Source organism: Ctenocephalides felis, unplaced genomic scaffold (genome assembly GCF_003426905.1).
Source record: "Ctenocephalides felis isolate EL2017-DRISC unplaced genomic scaffold, ASM342690v1 CF-g0.4_SCAFFOLD_03571, whole genome shotgun sequence".
NCBI classification, from domain to species: Eukaryota; Metazoa; Arthropoda; class Insecta; order Siphonaptera; family Pulicidae; genus Ctenocephalides; species Ctenocephalides felis.
Window position 1 is genome coordinate 34,635,194 of NW_020539725.1, and position 20,217 is coordinate 34,655,410.

Genomic DNA, 20,217 nt, shown 5'->3' on the forward strand with positions numbered 1-20,217 from the left:
AATTAAAAATAGGGTACTTATTCTAAAGTATTGATTGCAAATTCATACCATTTTTATTTGAAATAAATATAAAATATAATTTATTAATAAATTATTCCATAATTTTTAAATTCAAACGCAAATTGCTATGAAATCAGGCCTAATTATTATTAATTTACAATTTTGATTTATCTAATATGTTTTCACAAAACAACAGTTTTATCAATTGGACTTAGGATATAGTGGGTATATGGAATGTTTTGCTATAGAATGGTTATATTTTTGTAGTTGTATACACGCAGTTTTGTTTTATTAACTGAGGAGTAACAGCTTCAAAATTATTTTGAATTTTGAGTAATAGATTCCTAAATAATAAAATTCAGTTAGAGATCGAGAATCTGATTCTTGTGGTACTATATTACATTTTTTCTGCATATCACAGTGACAACACGTTATGCTTTTTTTCTTGAAGATCTAAATCAATGTTTAATTGTTATTTGGTATTTTTTATTATTTAATTTATTAATAATAGCTTTACAAATGTAGCAGTTAGCATTGAAAATCTTCATACTGGTATAAGATCTTAAATAGAAAAGAAAACACTGTCAATTTTTTAAATAGTTAAATACATGACTTGGAATTTTGATATCGGCAAATGGTGCTTGACAATTATATACTCTTAGCCTGTAATCTAGCGGCCAATTTTTTAATTTTACTTAATAAACGACTTTATGCAAATAATTACGGGTTTAGAAATGTCTACGATTAGCTTTCTGAAATATCACATTACTAATATTTCCAAAGTCTAAAATTTCGCTCTTAATTGAGAATTATTTTATCTGCAACATTTTCAAAATGAATATTTTTAAAGTGTTTCATGATTTATTTTTCCAGTTTAGTCTAGATTTTTTTTAGATTTCACTGAATGTTGCTTATGTTGTTATTAGCGGAAATACAGAAATGTTTTTTTGTAATTCATTATCAGACAATAATATTGCTGCAATAACAAGAATTTATATAATAGTCTCTACCGATATCTCGTTTTTGAGAAGTCAATGCCACTTTCATTAAACAATGACATTCTCATCTTGAAGAAACAATAAAAATAATAAATATTTTGATATACAATGACACAATAATATCACATTTAATACTACACATTTCATTGGCATATTCTTTTAGGCACCATTCTAATAATTAATTGTCCAAATTGGTAATATTGGTTACAATCACAACTTAATTTTTTTTATTTCTTTCCTTTTGCAAAGATTGCTGCACTGCTCAGCTGGTTTTTAGGATGTGCCAAAACTTTTGATCTCGTCCAAAACTTTGAGCTTCCGCTAATGTTTCAGGAAGTTTGATGATGTAGGGTTTCTGGGAGCATCAACTCAGCACCAAAACCAAGCAACATTAGCAACACCAGAATTAGATAAGGATATCGTATATCATAGGCAGTTCCCTAAAAATGACACCAAATTATAATCCAATTTAATAAAATCCTACTGTGTGCAAATTGTGATCTTCACCAAATTCAGGATTTTTTTAAATATGAATCTTATTTCATAAAAAATATAGTGTCTAGCAAAACTTGAAAATAGAAGTTTGTTCATGATCTCATATAAATTTTATTTATCTTGAATTATAAAAATTTTACTTACTAAGTAGACAACATAGGGTCCCAGGATACCAAAGGCATTGCCCAAAATCACTCCTAAGGCAATACCCGTTTGTCTCAAACACGTTGGAAATATTTCAACGCCTTGAATCATCATAACGAAGAAGACACACTTATACAAAATCTTATTATTACTGTCAGAGTTGAGGTATACACATGTAGAGAAGGATCTGTGAATTTAAACACAAATATTTGTAAATATTGCATTTTGTGTGATTGCCGACAGATGCAGATAAAATTTATTATTATATGAAAATAAGATGCTTTGATTGATATTGATCCTTAAATATAGCGCCTAGGCTCCAAGATATGGAATATAAGTAAGTGACCATATTTTTTCAAGTCAAAACCGGGACTGTAATGTTAGTTATGAGGGGGGGGGGAGGGCGTGAATACTAAAAAATTAATATGATTTCAAAAAAACAAAACAATTTAAGAATTTAATAAAAATCTACCAGCTTTGAAACTTATAACATTTTGTTCAATTTTCTTCATAATTATTTAAAAATAATTAGCATTTAGGTATTCCAGTCAAGAAGTTTATTTTCCTAATTCAGTGATTGGATGTTGAGGTATTTTTCGATATGAATGATGACATTCACGATTGCAATGACAATGCAAAGAACATAGATTAAAATTTTCAGATTTTTCGACTTACCAACCGAAGTAAATAGCAATGGTAGAGATGAAATTGTTGCACAACCAAAAGCTGCTACTGCAGTCCACTTCCTTCCTAAAGTGTTGGTCGTCCATTTACCAAGAAATAACGCTGGCAGTTCTACAATGCCTTGATACAGAAAATTTAAGAATGGATTGCCGTCCATATTAGTCACATTTAATATCAGCATGAAATGAGCCAAACCACCAATAACCCTGAAATCAAGATTCACTCATTGTAATCAAATCATATACCAAAATAATTAAATCAATTATTTTAATTATATAAATTGAATTGATTATTACCATAAAGACACCATCATTAGTGTGTTTTTTGCCAATCTGAAGCTTGAGAATAAACTGGCCATGCCATATAATTTTTCTTGTACGAATTTGTCTTGTTTCAATATTTCTAAAGCATCATCATTTAATGTAGTTTTATTAACTTTTGCAATATTCCGTAACATTTTCTCACAGTCTTCTAATCTTCCCCGACTTGATAACCAACGAGGCGACTCAATCATGTATCTTGAAATAATAATCATCATGATGAAGAAATATGCAGAATTCAGTTTTTATCAAATGAAAATTTTTTGTATCATTTATACATACTTATTTTTTATAACAAATAATGTTATGGGTAATGAAGATATCAAAACAAAATGAAACCAATTTTGTAACCACCAATAGAGCAATGGCAAGATACTTATTCCTAGAGTCCAACCTATTCCTTGCAGCATAGCAATGTGTGGATTATCGTCACTAAATAAAAAAAATGTTTTTAACGAATAGAAATTTTATTACGTTCGAATCTATAAGAAAATTTCTTACATAGATGAAATTTCCATTCCTATAATTAATACAGTTTGATACATGGCCATAGGAGTAAGAGCAGCAATCAAGTTTCCAAGCATATATAGGTAATACCAGCTCGTTAGAAATAGTTGCATCGTTTTGCCGACGATAAGAATTATCAAACTGATGAAGAATACGGGCTTTCGGCCTATGCTGCATACAAAAATTATGTTAATAAAAGTACATCTAATTCTGAATAATTTTTCAGATTAAATTTCGTTTATTGCGTTCAACAAAGAATGCTTTTAGTTTATCCTTTACACTTTTTACTATCTTGATTTGATTTAGCTCTACAAGGAGTAAAGGACAATATTATAACTTAATATTTAAATTGAAACAAAGTACTAAATCTATTCTCAATTCAGAACATAAATATTGTGAAAATATTTGTCGTTGCCAATATTTTTGTATTGTAACGTCTGAATTGAGCTCATCATTTTCTGTTAGTAGTTATCATTGAATCAATAATTATTTTTTATTTTAGTGTTTATCCAAGTTTGCTATTGAACGTTTACGTAATCCAAAGAGTACTTCACTTTGTGTTTAATATGATTTGATATAGAACTGAAGTGTTTCAGACGTAAGATAAATTCAGTTAACCCAATTAAAATTGAATTTTTATTATTTACACTAATTTTAAAACATAATTATAATTATTTTAATTAATTTTAATTATGTCAATAAAAAATTTGTAAGGCACTATTTTATTTACATTAATTAATAAATTAGTAAAATATTTTCTGGTTTATTGTTTATGCAATGATAGATACTATCTTAACCGAAAACTCTAGTCAAAGGGCAGTGCAACTTTTTTCATATCAAATTTGAATCTGTAATGAAAATTCTAAAATGAGAGCTTTAATTTGCTTTTTGCTATTCATGCCTTATTATAAAATAATTGGTGCACTCACTAATCGCCCATTTGTCCAAAAATCAATGCGCCCAACATATCGCCAATTCTAGCAACCACAAACATGTTGGTGACTCGAAGAGCTTTGTCGCAAACCCAATCTTCTTGAGAAGGTATCGTGAGCTCATACCACCTGGTATCATATTCATAGCCGTAAATGCACTCTTGAAATAAATTATGTAAAATTATTAATATAACACTGTAATAATTAATAAACTAAAATTTAAAGCTTCTCCAGTTTTTTTGTTTGTACCAAATTCTAGTTAAATTAAATCGTTAATTCATAAATATTAAATTAATTATGAGTAAACTTCTCGAATACTGCAGTATTTTGTAAATAAACTATTTATGCCAAAAAAATTATAAATACAATTTTGACTTAAATTTTTATTAGTTTTTAAGATGCATATTAGTACCCGGATCTGTACTCAAAACTCGAGTTCCTTAAATTGGACTATTGTGCTTTTCATATATGTTAATCTAGATTCAAGGTCGTGTATATTTAATTTTGTAAATTTAGAGCACAAGACTAATCTAAGCTCTGCCATAATTGTCAGTTGGAATTATGAAGCTTTGTCACGGCAATAAACTTCCGCCATCCCAAGCAAATATGACAAAAAAGTTATATAATTACAAAAAAATATGAAATAACATCAAATATTATAAATTCTTACTTGTTATTGAATAATTATAATCCAGATGGAGGTCACTAGCATCTGTGATATTGTACATTTTACAGGAACTTGGAGCTTCTATACCTTTATTATTGATTTCTCTGCAATATCGGATTGGATGATTCAATAAAATAATACAATATTAATAATTTGCATTCAGTTGAACTAAAACATTTTATTCTGTATTGGGCGCACTTTTGGGTCATAAATATGGTATATATGAGCACTATTCAATCCTTTTGGGATAACTTTAATAAAAATAAGTAAACAATTTAGAAACTTACTTTGGTAAAGTGAGATTCTTCCATTCGTCTATAGTATAATTTGTAAATTCTCTTCCGGGAACATGACACCAGTGATCTGGTACAGATAAGGCCAAAATAATATTCATACAAGGCATGGCTGCTACAATTGCAAATATTAGATTGTACAAATAATTGAATCTTTTCTGAAATGGTCCATTATTTCCAACGGACTGCATTACAGTGTCAAACATTGCATCTCGTTTTCCCATTTTCAATAAATTTTCTAAAATAAACATACATGGAAAAGAATTATTTAAAATCCTGCAGAACATTGATTTTACTTGATGACAAGATTCTGGTCATTTATTTCATTCTAAAATTTCCAGGATAATGACTAAACATTCTATTGACTCAAACATGCAATTGTTGGAGATCAGGTCTCTTTTGGAGTCAAAAATGAGTGCATCACATATACATATTAGAACATGGCATTTTTACGAAAAATAAACTATACCTAAGATAGTAAGGACAATTAATGGATTGCCTTCTGATAACGATATTCTTAATAAGCAATGCTTAATGCATTCGGTTTGCTCTAAATAACAAACAAACAAAAAATACATTGAATCCAAATTGTTCAAATTTCATACTTTACCAAATATGAAGATATTTTGAACCTTTACCAGATATGAAGCAAAATTGCATATCTATTATAAATAAATATTTCAGTTCTGAAACTTCGGCAATATTACAATTCCAAAGCTTTCAGAACTGTCTGTTGTAATCTTAATAAAAATTTAACCATGATATCTTCAAATTATGAAGGACGTCGTTTTTACTATCATATAATTATTCAGATAAATCAACTGCATCGACATGTAATTCATGAACCATGATTCGAATACAATTGTGAGATAACGAAGTGATAATGGGAAATTATGAACTATCTGTTCTATCTGTTCAGGTAGTGTAAGTCATCAAAACATTGAACGTGATTTATATAATCTTATACACTGAATGATGAGAAAAATTTTGTAGCGATCACTTAGCATTTCTTCTGATTTGCTGAGAGTTTTCCTAAATTGTTACCATAAAGTTTACCATTATATCCTAGCGGTGTCGATCAAAAAAATATATATATATATATATATATATATATATATATATAAATTCATATTATTTTCTATGGAAATACATTTTCTTGTTGCTGACTGCCTGATATCAATTTTCATAAATATAGATCGAAAATATGCTAAATATTAGTGAAAATATTAATTAAAAACATAAATATCGAACGACTATTGGACAAAACTAACCATCATTTTTTGCAAATTCAAACATATTGACATTACCTTAGTTGATATATTGCTGAAGTTGAAGATTATAGACCTACTACTTTTTAACTTGATTATTTTCTCAAACCCTATCGTATTTTTATTTCTGCTGTTACTAATTTCAATACACTATATAAAAATAATGCAACTCCTTGTATTTCAGTTATACCGGTTGAATTATTTCACAAAAATAAATTGTGTGAACTATTGTAACTTGTAAAGCTTTTATTCACTCGAAATATTTTTGAAGTTATTTTTTTTAATTATTGTAATTATTAAATTAAACAGTAGTAAATTATTGTATAAGAATAATTTGTATGCCTAAATTTAAACTACAATTAATTCTTATAATACACTTCACACAACTAAAATTGTTAGTAGAGATTGGTCTCACTAATCCACAACTCACAGAACATTACTCGCACAAATGGCACAACTGGAACAAGAATCTTGTCTTATTATTTGATGACACTCGGTATTAAATTATGTTCGGTCACGATAATTATATAAATTTCTTGAATAAAAATAGCATTTCTTTACATTTGATAACGAATATTCTGCAAATAAAAACAATCTGTGTGATTTAGTATTGTTTTATATTGCCGTGTAATAAACATGAATTTGTTTCGGTGCATTCATGTTTTATATTTTAATAATCTGCTCCGTTTTTTGTAATATGTATGCAACTAGTACGGCACGTTGACTTTGATAATAATAATGATTTAAATTACAGTAGTCATCATATTGGTCTTTTTATATAGATATAGATAAAATATTAATTTATGATAAGGTTTATTGCTTGTAAAGTTCTTAACTATACATATTCATATATTTTATAAAACAATTCAGTTTATTTTTGAATTCAGATCAAGCTATTCTGTTTTTTTTTTTTTATTAACTTCCCTAAGGAAAAGTTTGTTTTTATCAAAAAATCCAAATTGCTAATTTTATGTTTTCTCGACGTTTCAAGCTATTCTGAATCGAATGAGACCGAATTTAGAAAAAGTATGTGTGTGTGTGTGCGTGTGTATATGCATGAATAGATTGTTTGCCGTAAATCGACGTTTTCTCAAAAACGGCTGGGCCGATTTCGAAAATTTAAAAGCCATTTGATGTATCTCAATAAGGACTAGCGTTTATCAATTTTACGCGACGATCAGCCAAGCCGTTTCTATGTAAATAGCAGAAAAGTGAAAAAAAATTTAGAATTAAGTTTTACCTTTTTGTTAATGAGGTATCTAATGTAGTTTCCCTTTTGTGAGTTTTTTTAAAAGTAGTTAAGTAGATAAGTGAAAATTACTCTGACTTGCTTCCGAACTTTTTTCAAATTCCAATTCATTTGCAATAGATTGATCCACAATTTCAGACATAGTAGTCAAAGACTTATTCACAAACATCATTATCAGACATCATAGATAATGAATTACAATTTTATTTAATACGAATAGTTTACATTAAATTCTTATCAGGGCTTGACAAACAACCCATGGTTTTTAATATTAAAATATCTATGTATTAATAGAATACACAAGAATAATAAAACTAACGTTTATTATTGGTCAGAATTGCCAATATACCTACTCCTTTTTTCGTTAACACGGTTTTAAGAATAAAATACTTTTTACAAATACTTGCTTATATTATTTATTTTACTAATAAAATAATTTTTACAAATACTAAATATATTGGAGAAATTAATATAATACATAACATTAATGGAATATCACTTTTTATATCTTACATAGGTGTCATGATATTGATTTGAATTTCTTAGAATAATTACATTCTAACAATAATTAATAACTATCTTATAAATAATTAAATTTAAGAACATTGGAAAGAAATTGGCTCTACTTATTTTCTAATAGTTAAATATTAATCATCACAAATCACTCAAAATATCCATAAGCATTCCTCATTTTCTCATAAATTTACATTTGTTTTTTAAGGATATGATATCTTCATTTTTTCATCTTGAAGAAGGATATCGTGATTATTTTTCTTTGGCAATGCCCAAAATTTTTGATCTGAACCAAAAACTTGGGCGTCGGCTAATGTTTCGGGTAGTTTCTGATGTAATGTTTCAGGTGAAAGTAATTGGGCAGTCAGTCCAATTAACATGAGTAAACTTAAGATCAGATATGGGTATCGAGCGTCGTAAGCAGTTCCCTGAAAGATTATAAGTCAAGTTATAATAAATGAATTTTAGTTACTAACATATAAACTATTTGAAAATGGTGAAAAATCTAATTGCGAACGATTGCTTATTTCTAGGTCTTTTATTTTTACGCTGTTAGTGGGCATTTAAATAAGGTCTTCTGTAACTATGATTTATTTTATTAATTTTTGAACGGTAACCAGTTCGATTTTTGAAATTATTGCAGTAAAATCTCTTAACGCTATATTGGACTGGTGACTATTTGGCACTATATTTTCCAATGAAAACTGATATCACTACTGACTGATATCAGGGTATTCATAGTCCATATTTGAACTCATCGTTATAAAGTCAAACGCTTCGAGATTCTTTCCCCCAAATTTTAATGTTTGTGTGATTTGCCAATTATTATTTCGAGCTATTCAAGAATAAATGAATGTTCATTTACAGCCAGCTTTATCTCGATAATATGTAAATTTAGTAGATCATTGTCAGTTGAAGATATTTAATTATCATTGAAGATTAATGAAGATTCAAACTATTTTTTGCTTACTTACTTCAAAATAAAACAAAATTTTACAACTTTAATAATAATATTGTTTTATTACCAAGTATACGACATATGGTCCAACAACTCCGAGAGCATTGCCTGATAGTACTCCCAAGGCAATCCCAGTTTGTCTCAAGCATGTTGGGTAAATTTCAACGCCTTGTACCATCATCACATAAAATGATGTGCTTATGCAGAATTTTATAAGCACTGTTAGAACACTAGTATAAATATGTAGTTCCGGATCTGGAATAGAGAAGGCATCTTTAAAGAAAATACTTGTGTTCATTCAAAATAAAATAAGATATATCGACAAATCGACATATTACTTTACTGTTGAGGTTAGTGCAGTTACAAACTGTTCAGGCGACTTAATAATTTAAACGTAACAGAGAGAAAAAAAACATAATATATGTATAGTACAAAACAAAATCTTTTAGATAAATTGTTTATTTAATATCAATTTCAAATGCTCTTGTTATTCATAAAAAATCGATACAAATTTAGTAGGTACCTGAATAAAATTTTAGAGCTTGTTTATAATAGTTTGTTTAGAAAAATAGTACGAATAATAATAATCATTATTACATACTTATGATATTGTTGTACAACATAAGTGATTGAAATTACCTAATGTCGTATGAAGTAATGGCAACGATACAATAAATGCAACAGAGAAGGCCATGACCGCTGTCCATCTTCTTCCAATATTATTGGTGGCCCATTTTCCAAATATATATGCCGGCATCTCGACTAGACCCTGGTATAAATAATTTAAGAATGGATTTCCGTCCATATTGTTTACATTCAGAATCAACAAAAAATAACTAAGACCGCCCACGATCCTGGAATTAAAAGTATCAGCTATTAAAAATCATGACTAAAGTATTCAAGCAATTAAAAAACGTAGCTATTCAAAATAATTAAATTAATATTTAAATTAGACTATATTGATTTACCAGCATGTAACAATCATAATAGTATTTCTTGCTAATCTCCAACTTGAAAACAAACTCATAACCCCATATATTTTCTCGGGGTTACTGGAATGTATTTTCAGCATTTCCAATGCATCATCGTTTAATGTAGTGCCATTAACTTTAGCGATTCTTCTTAACATTTTTTCACATTGTACCATTTTTCCTCGACTTGCCAACCAGCGCGGGGATTCAATCATATATCTGAAAGATTATATAAAAAATAAATATAAGCCATGACACTTTTTTCATATGATACATGACGTAATGTCCCTTACATAAAAGTCGGTGTTCATATTTTTAATTAATGAAATAATTGATGATTAAATATTACTTTTGCATACTAACTTGTTGCTTATCAGAAACATAGCAAAAGGCAATGACGTTGCTATTACAAAGTAGAACCAATTTCTCAGCCACCACATTACTAATGGCATTAGACATATTCCAACTGTCCATCCAACGTTTTGCAACATTGCTATATGCGAATTATCCTCACTAAAAGTACAAGAAACGTTACAATTTTTTGAGATTTAAAACAAGCAGAAGAAATATAGTATGTTACCTTTTTGATATCTCCATTCCAATAACCATAACGGTCTGGAATAAAGGCATTTGTGTTAGTGCTCCGATAAGTGCACCAAAACTGTACCAAGAATACCATCTCGTTAAGAATAAGTTAATTATTTTCCCCGTTATTATCAGAACTAAACTCATGTAAAATACAGGTCTTCTGCCTAATCTGAAAATTGAAGTTTGAAATATTATTATAACACTAATAAAATAGAAATAATTATATAAAGTTTTTTTATAATTCATAAATATATATTTAAGATTACTCCCAACATGCAATATAATTATTCATAAAATGCTAGACCTATATTTATATTATATCTATATTATTAAATTCCCGTAGGGTAATTAACTTCCCGTAAGATAAGTTATGGTAATGGGCCGAAAATCGAAATTGAAAATTTTTACATTTCTCGACGTTTTGAAGGTTTCTTGAAAAAAGGATGTGTGTGTGTGTATGTATGTATGTATGTATGTATGTATGTATGGATACAATTTTTCGTCCACGTTTTTGGGCGCACGGATCAACCGATTTGAATGCTTCAAAAAACATTCGATTCCTATTGATAGGGAGATGTGCTGATTAGTTTTTGGCAAAGGCAGGTCCAGCCGATTAGGAGATACCAAGCAAAAAGTGCAGAAAATAGAAATCGTGTTTGAGAGATCGGAGTGTCCGATTTGTATGATCCCAAAAACATTCAATTCGTAATGACGGGGAGAAGGGGTGATTAGTTTTTTGGTACAGGCAGGCCCAGCAGTTTTGGAGGTACAGAGCTAAATGTGCAAAAATAGCAGTTTTTGAGAGAACTAAGCGTCCGATTTGAATGATTCCAAAAACTTTCTGCTTGTTTTAACTAAATAATTGATTTTGAAAAAAAAAATTCAGTCTCAACTTTTTTTTTCAAAAAAAAAAATTTTTTGATATCGAAAATAATTCAGATTTTATTTTTAATTTTGACTATACTTCTAATGTACTTTAAACAAATAATTCCAACTTTGCAATTCAATTTATATAATTCTTATAAATATTAGACAATGTTACAATATTAATAATAATCTATTTGAAAACATTCGTTACTGTACGGGAAGTTCCAGCAATTTGCCTTAAGGCACGATGCCATACACCCCACTAGTTTAGTTATACTTGTACATAATTTTTATTATGTCATAAAATCATGTTACATTATCTGGAAATGATAAATCTAATAAATTATCAAGTTTTAGGTTTTAAGTATTATATCAGTATTGTCCATTGTTTACTAAATCAACTGAATTGTCGAATTTGAGTTATACTTTCTCTCAATGTAACAGAATTATTTTATTTGTTCAAATATATTCTTTATACATATTGTGTAAAAGATATATGCTTAACAAAAATAATAATCATGCATGAAACGCATGAAGTCTTGAGACGATCTTTGGAATCAGATATAACGCATTGGTAAAAAGAATCCTATCGCTGACGATATTTGACGATAAGAACCTAGTCTTAAATCAAGGCAAACCGATCCCGACTCTAGAACCAGTTCCATTCCTAGCAGAATATCTGATAGAAGTAATTTTATAAAAGTTCTACCCACGTGTCTCCTAGTTGGCCGAAGACAAAAGCTCCGATCATTTCCCCGATTCTAGCAATGACGAACGTGTTCGTCACACGCAGTTCCTTGTCGCAGACCCAGTCTTCTTGCGACGTCACAGTCAGGTCGAACCACGTCTTATCATATTCATAGCCGTGTTGACATTCTGAGGAAAAAAATAAAAGTTGAATAATAGTAATTATATTTGCATATGATAACACCTGGTTAATGGGCCGGTCGTTAATTTGCAATGATACAGCATTATGAAGTACATTGCTGTTTAGAGTGCATATCATTAAATTTAATCGCTGTTTAACTACTGATATATCATACAAGATTAATAGATTGTGTAAGGTTTGTTTAATCGTCGAATGATGGAGTGGTGGGATATGTTAAATGCTTGCAATTTTGTGGCAAATAATTGGTAGCGACAACTTTTGAAAAAGTTGGTTGGATAAAATTCATTATTGAGAGGGTGGTTGAATAAAGAACATTTGGCCTAGGCAATATACGTCACTAGTTATTATTTAAAATGCTTCATAACGCATTCGATATATTGAATTTAACTAGTGGGGTGGGTGGCATCGTGCCTTAAGGCAAATTGCTGGAACTTCCCGTACCGTAACGAAATGTTCGAGGAATATTGAATGCTTTCAAATAGATTATTATAAATATTGTAACATTGTCTAATATTTATAAGAATTATATCAACTGAATTGCAGAGTTGAAATTATTTGTTTAAAGTATATTAAAGCTAGAGTCAGAATTAAAAATAAAATCTGAATTATTTTCGATATACAAAAAATTAAAAATTAAAAAAAAAAAAAAAAAAAAATGAAACAAAAATTTTTTTTCCAAAATCAATTATTTTGTTAAAACAAGCAGAAAGTTCTTTGAATCAATTGAATCGGACGCTTAGTTCTCTCAAAAACTGCCATTTTTTGTACATTTAGCTCTGTATCTCCGAAATGGCTGGGCCTGCCTTTGCGAAAAACTAATAACCCCTTCTCCCAATCATTACTAATTGAATGTTTTTTAGATGATTCAAATCGGATGCTCCGTTCACTCAAAAACTCGATTTCTATTTTCTGCACTCTTTGCTCCGTATCTCCGAAAATGCTGGACCTGCCTCCGCCAAAAACTAATCAGCTCTTTTCCCTATCAATAGGAATCGAATGTTTTTTAAACCATTCAAATCGGTTGATCCGTACGCCCGAAAACGTGGGCGAAAATTTGTATCCATACATACATACACACACACACACACACACACACACACACACACACACATCCATTTTTTCTGAGGTATGCCAAAACGTTCAGAAACCTTCAAAACGTCGAGAAATGTAAAAATTTTCAATTCCGATTTTCGGCCCATTACAATAACTTACCCTACGGGAAGTTAAAAAAACATTTTGGATGTTTTTTGGTCCAAAATCTCTTTGAAGGCAATGGTTGGCCATCAAAATCGGTTGATTCGTTCCTCCGATTATGCAAGAAGAATAATTTATTCACACAATAAAAACATTGAAAGTATTTCAAAAATACTTTATTCTCTCTAGTCATCACAATTTACGGTGGGCTCGCCCGTAAGTAAGCGGTTAAGAGGGACGGGACTTGTTTCAGAGGTCTCGGGTTCGATACCCACTCCGAGCAGTCTGTTGTCAGGCAACAGTGACAACGATTTTCTCTTGGAAATATAGATAGCAATATGTTGCCAAGTGAAAATAGCCCTCACCCGGCATTGCTGCACCATACTCGTACTATTACAGAAATTGTAATAATAATTTATCATACAGAGATGTGGCAACTGTTTGGGTTGCCATATGTCAAACAGACTAGTATTAAGCTAAAATCAGCACAACTGCTTATATGACTTTACGGTAACAACAATTTACGGTAATAATTCAATTAGCTTACTAATAGCTGCTCCTAGAGGTCTAAAAGATACTGCCTGCTCTAATGGGCGGAGATCAAAATACAGCAGATTTAAAAAAAAAACAATAAAATATTGCAAATTTTCTGTGTCTGATGCTTCTTAGAAAGCAAATAAGTTGTCTTATCTTGTAGATTCTAGAAAATTATATTGAAATATTGTTCTGCAAATTGTCGACAAAAGTTTTTGAAGCAATTTATACATACTTTATCTACACAAAAAAAAATTACTCGTTTCATACAAAATGGAAATAGGTTAATAATTTATACTAAGCGCCGTGTTCGAAAGAAATAAATATATTGGTTGGTACAGGTTTTATGTCTATGCGTCCACATGATGATATTCATATTTTTGTGTGGGAGTAACATATTGTTATGTAGAATTCAGGTATTAACGTATTTGTGTAGATTTTTGTACCGCTTTCTCTATTTATATATATTCTATATTATTGGATCCCATATGCATCACAAGCACCCAATACCGTAAAAACAATTTTTATATTTGCCATTTACGCAAACGCCTGACATTTTCATAAATCTTTCTTCTGAGGTTTATACAATATACAACTTTTTATATTAATTTATTACTATCATGTGATATATCTATTATCTGAATTTATTGTCAGAGGTGCAGGTAATTACCCGTTATTGGAGAATTCTGAACTTCAGAACTGTCTGTCCAGTCCGACGCGTTGTACATCTCGCACGAACTCAGCGTTTCAAGGCCTCTTGTGTCTACAGACCTAAGGAATAAAATTAATTATTTATGATAAGTAAATGATTATTAAATACATAATTTAAATACATTTGCAGTTATCATCTATACTACATCACAGCCTATAATACATGCTATTTACAGAATTTACACATGTTGAATTCAAAATTATCAATTGAAATTTTAATTGTAACTGAATTAAAAATGAACATGCAAATTAATAGTGAAAATATAACCAGATCAATTAATATGTTAAGTTTCAGTACTATACAATTTAGTTTTGTTGATTGACATTGATAATTTTAGTTATGATAAAGCAATTATTGATATGCATATTAAGTTTTATACTGCTGCTGTGAAATACTTGAGATATTTGATTAAGATTTTGATTAATTTGAATCGGTGTTCTATAGATGAATTTGCAGAGGCCAAAATATAAAAATTAAAAAATCCTTTCAGTAAATTATAATTAGCCATGATGCAGCTAGCATTTTATTCTCGAACAAGTTACATGAATCTCCCTAATTTTTTTATGGATCCTTAATATTTTAGGATGTTTTTTAATAACTCCTTAGTATTTTGATAAACCCCTGAACTATGTCTTCATAAAAAATTAAAATTTTACTAACACGCTTTATATTTGAGATTTGTCTTATTTGAAGATACTGCAATGAATATGTCACAAATTTGTATTGGCTTTACTTTAATTACCAATTAGAGCTTTACGATCTAATTTCTTCTACTTACACAGGTAATGTGAGTCTTTTCCATTCTTCCAATGTATAGTTGGTGTTTTCCCGTCCTGGTACATGGCACCAGTGATCAGGAACTGACATTGCTAAAATGATATTCATACAAGGCATTGCTGCCACCACAGCGAAAAATACATTGTAGAGATAATTAAAGCGATGTTGGAACTTTCCATCGCTACCGATGGAATCTAGAACTCTATCGAAAATTGCATCCTTCTTCTCCATTGCTGTGTTGCAATTGATGTTTGAACCCTATAATGAAAATATTAATTTGTGGTTAAAATATTAATTTTTAATTCAATCAACAAATGTAACAGCAATTGCGATTATAAATATTTGATGAGTGATTAATTTCTAGGTTTAGCAGTATTTATTTAGATACACATTATAGTTCTAAATGGGATTCTACTATTATGCAAAACAGAGTGTTCGATTTCCATGTCTAGACTATGTGATATGATATTTTGCTTAAAAATTAATATCATAAATATATTGCAGGAGTTTTTTCAGGGCACTGAGGTGTAAAATGACAATGAGAAATTTCTTACGCCTCATATACTTTCACAGTTAGTTAACTCATCTCTGAAATCTGACCTTCGCAAGGCTAAAATATAATTACTATTATATTGTTTTTCATCTAAATGTCTCAAGTATGCAGAAGAATGTTTGTTGATTGAATCGTGTTCCATTTTGTTGAGTATTTTTAGATTTTTATTTAGATTTAATAACAAAATTAAACTCTAGAAATGAAATTGTTAAAGAATCATTAATATAAAATAAATGATATAATTATAACCAATTCATTTTAATAAATTTATTGTTTGTGTTATAAAAAGATACTGAATATTAATTCTCAAAATTCAAGAATTAATATAGTTTTTTGCACATTTTAAATTGAAAATTTCGATTAGCAAAATATACTTATATTTATTTTTTGGGCTAAAATATTCGAGAAAATGGTAATCACAAACTCGACTGGTATTATTGATATATTTTATGTATGGAACACTAACATTCTAATCAGAAATATTATGCAATAATTAAATTTAGTTAAAATAATGTGACTGCTAAATATTAAAAAATCACAGTAATAGTTGTTAAAAAAACGTATTTTTGATCTTTTTCTAAGCTGACAACTGCAAATAAAAAACCTTGAATGTTTTAAATGCTCGATGCGTACGATGGTACTGTTATAAAAAATCCATGACCGCTGCCAAGAAATACTATAAATAAACATTATATTAATCAATCATGACAATTACCTTCCGATGAATTATTGTTTATTCTTTTGTGTAATGTATGAGTATTGAACATCTCGCAATGTCAGATTAATAATATTAAAATTGGGTAATTAAGATGTTACCATACGAAACTTGTGGATGATAAAATGCCATATAAAGCAATATTTTCTAATTTTATGCAAGTTTAGATTTTCTCTTTTAATGGTTCATGAATTGTCCTAAGAATATTTATAAGAATGTGTAAGTTATATATGGAGATATAGTATAGAATATAAAAATGAAATGTTGTTGGCTAAATACCCTAAGTAAGCTAGGCAAAAGAAATAAAAATAAATGAATTAGGAATATAAATAAAGTTCAAGCTTAAACTTTTCAACAATATACATTTTTTAACTTAATGATTTTATACCGGATTTTATACCGCATTTTTAAGTTCCGTATTCGATTTGATATTCACCTCATATTCACTCAGAATGATGATTTAAGGGGGTATTCTAGTGTAGAGCAATGAATTTTAGGTCATTTTTACTATAAATACTACTGAATGTTTTTACTATAATTTTTTTACCACTTATTTATTAATATTATTAAAATATAAAAAAAAAATTTAAAAAAAGTTGAAAATTGAAAAACTGGCAGCTGATGAAGTGGGGGGTCTCAAAAAATTGGCACCTCAGTCTTGCCATGATTCTAGCCCTGCTAGCCATTCGAAATAAAAGAAATAAAAAGATTATGAATCTACAATGATGTCGCAATCGCCGGAACTAACAAATTGGCGACTGTTTGAAAAAAGAGTGTCTTTTTTTATTGTTTTTTTTTTTGAGTTTCTCGAATTTTTTAAAAATAGTACAAATTGGAATTTGGGATGATGTTAGTTCGGGCTACTAGGGCTAGGTATATTATAAACAAGACTCTCTGAACATTTCAAGTAAATCGGTCGAGTAGAACTGAGAAATCGTGACAACAGTACGTGAAAAGTCTGTTCTGTGAAAAACGCATTTAATATAAAAAGTATGTTCGATCTTTTTACTCCTCTCGAGTAATATTTGTGCTCGTATAAATTCTGTATCATGTATACAATGTCATTGATATATCGCAAAAAATTCAAATTTTAATATCTTAATTTAATATTAATCAATTAAGAAGTTTGAACCATTTCACTTTTCATTTATTATCTTCCTTAAAGTGTTCGAAGATAAGTAATCATGATGCGAGGTACTTTATTAAATGACGATTATAGTCATCTTTCTTCCTCATGGGGCGGCCGGTAGACGTTCATTAATTTCTAAGAATATTTCATTAGCGAAGGTCGTTAATTAATTTAATATTTGCGTATTGTTTATTTCCTGCGTTATTAGCATCTGTTGTTCATAGTCTGTTTGCATTTAATTATTATTTTATGAATGGTATTTGCCAATAGATTTGCACGCGATGCAAATGCGAGTGGCTGGAATCGACGATCTGTGAAACCAAATGAATCAAAGCTTATTATAGAGCTAATAAATTTCATTGAGACATTGAGATATACTTTTTTACGATGCTGAAGAAAATTATGCCTAGGTGTGCCCTCATATAAAACCGCACGTGTCTACTAGTATGGACAAAATCTAACCAGGTTTAATTGACCGTAGAGCGTGAATTAAATTAATTTTGCCACAGATTTATTCATTAAAAATTATCATATCATTCCGGTATTAAAACATACAATTACATAAAACGCTATAATTTAATTTGTTAAATTGCACGTTTATTTAAAATTGAATTAATTATCTATGTTACAAAAAAAAAAAAATTTACATGAAATCTCAGATTTATATCGAGTTTTTAAATTACTCTACTTGTTTTATTTATGCTGATTTAGTAACTATTTACTGTAATACTGAAACACTTTTTTTTTCATGTTGACATGTTATAAATGTTTTATAAAATATTGAATAAAAAATTATTTTATTTTTCAAATAAAATTAACTTTCCGAAAAATATTAGATGGATATTATAAAACAAAGAATTACCAAAAATTAATATAATTGTTCTTATTGCCCACAACACCAGCAAGCTTCTTGGCAAATATTTACGTTTGTAAATATTTGAAAAAATCCAAATAATGCAGTAAACTATAGATCAAAGTTCTTATTTATTTGAGGCGTCGACTTTTCATGTTTTCTGTTAGATAAAGATATATAAGCAACAAAGTATTAATCATATAAAACTAAAAAAAAAACAAGTAGCGTTGATTGGTTGGAATCTTTTGGTATAATTCTTGAAGTATTGTTTATCTGAATGTCTCTCTATAAAAATAAAATAAAATTAACAAGGCAAACAAACGGTCTATATTCAAAATCATGTGGGCAAAAATATCACTTTAGTATCAAAGTCTTCCTACAAAAATCTGGTTTGCAAAACAATTTATGTTGGTTAATATTAGATCGCCCGCAAGTATTTTTTTGTTTCGAAAGATATAATTGTGTTCTACTTCACAATTAATTTGATACTTGCGTAGTAGTTTTTAACTAATGAAATTTTTAATAAAAAATGTAATAATTTTTTTCAAAAATCGTCATCCGCACGATACATTTTACCAAAGAAATTTATATAAAATGGGTAAGAAATAATCTACTTTATTTCCTCTTGCTTATTTTAAATTAAAATGTAGCTAATAAACTAGAAAGATTCTTCTATATCAAGTGTTCAATAATTAATTAACAGTGAAATTAAGACGATAATTTTAAATATAACAATCATTTTCTATAACATTGTTTTCAGAACCGAATATTCCAGCTATAAAAATTGCATAGAGTTGAATTTTTTTTAGTTAATTAAGGTAATTTTAAACGATGGAATGTTTTATTGTTTTAGTAATTGCTTCAGCGAACATAATGTCATTTCTGACTCAAGTTTAATCACAATTGCAACCTCAGATTAATCGATGTTTTTGTGCACATATAATTAGATCTCCGTTTTGAAAAGCAATTTTTTTATCGATCTGATGTAATTTACATACAATGAAATATTTCTGTGTTTCATAACATAAAATATATAATCAAAATAAGTCAAAATCATTCAATTTAATTTTAAATTCTATTTCAAAGAAGTAATTAGTAACATTTTTTAATAATTTACATATACATTCAACAAACAATTTTATAGTTTCCATTGGTTAAAAATTTTCATTAAAATTGAAAAATTATTTTAAAGAAATTAATATTAAGTATTTCTCTAGTTAATATAGGTATTCTAGCAAAGTTTAATTAATCAGAGTTTACAATTAATAATAATACGTATATACTTATATGAAAAGGCAGATTGATTTGAAGTAAAACAGACAAAGAATTATCTTATTTTTTTAACTATTTTGTAAATGATCTAGCTATCTTTCCAATTTGACTATTATATAAAATAACAAATAATTT

At 28.6% G+C, this 20,217-nt stretch overlaps 2 protein-coding genes and 1 pseudogene across 2 annotated transcripts; all 3 read right to left on the reverse strand.

Moving 5' to 3' along the window:
* Nucleotides 1-1,260: 1,260 nt before the first annotated feature.
* LOC113385947 lies at nucleotides 1,261-2,478 on the reverse strand (annotated as a pseudogene).
* Nucleotides 2,479-3,138: 660 nt separating this feature from the next.
* On the reverse strand, nucleotides 3,139-7,726 carry LOC113385948 (organic cation transporter protein-like). Its single transcript, XM_026623766.1, has 5 exons — nucleotides 7,630-7,726; nucleotides 5,035-5,278; nucleotides 4,751-4,851; nucleotides 4,078-4,240; nucleotides 3,139-3,319 (listed from the first exon to the last, which is right to left on the reverse strand). Exons 1-5 carry the CDS (start codon nucleotides 7,724-7,726, stop codon nucleotides 3,139-3,141), a joined length of 786 nt encoding a protein of 261 aa, XP_026479551.1.
* Nucleotides 7,727-8,190: 464 nt separating this feature from the next.
* Nucleotides 8,191-15,795, reverse strand: LOC113385950 (solute carrier family 22 member 4-like). Its single transcript, XM_026623767.1, has 9 exons — nucleotides 15,562-15,795; nucleotides 14,742-14,842; nucleotides 12,168-12,330; nucleotides 10,580-10,756; nucleotides 10,363-10,512; nucleotides 9,997-10,218; nucleotides 9,668-9,882; nucleotides 9,096-9,283; nucleotides 8,191-8,498 (listed from the first exon to the last, which is right to left on the reverse strand). The coding sequence occupies exons 1-9, from the start codon at nucleotides 15,789-15,791 to the stop codon at nucleotides 8,274-8,276; spliced, it is 1,671 nt and encodes a 556-aa protein (XP_026479552.1). The 5' UTR covers nucleotides 15,792-15,795; the 3' UTR covers nucleotides 8,191-8,273.
* Between the last annotated feature and the right edge of the window lie 4,422 nt (nucleotides 15,796-20,217).

Coding starts and splice junctions, on each gene's coding strand:
- LOC113385948 (XM_026623766.1), bottom strand. CDS start 7,726: ATGTTTGTGAATAAGTCTTTGACTACTATGTCTGAAATTGTGGATCAA. Junction 4,852..5,034: donor AAGAATCTCACTTTACCAAA/GTAAGTTTCTAA, acceptor CCGATATTGCAG/AGAAATCAATAATAAAGGTA. Junction 4,241..4,750: donor TTATAATTATTCAATAACAA/GTAAGAATTTAT, acceptor ATTTATTTCAAG/AGTGCATTTACGGCTATGAA.
- LOC113385950 (XM_026623767.1), bottom strand. CDS start 15,791: ATGGAGAAGAAGGATGCAATTTTCGATAGAGTTCTAGATTCCATCGGT. Junction 10,757..12,167: donor TTCGGCCAACTAGGAGACAC/GTGGGTAGAACT, acceptor TTCAATTTTCAG/ATTAGGCAGAAGACCTGTAT. Junction 9,284..9,667: donor ATTACTTCATACGACATTAG/GTAATTTCAATC, acceptor TCTCTATTCCAG/ATCCGGAACTACATATTTAT.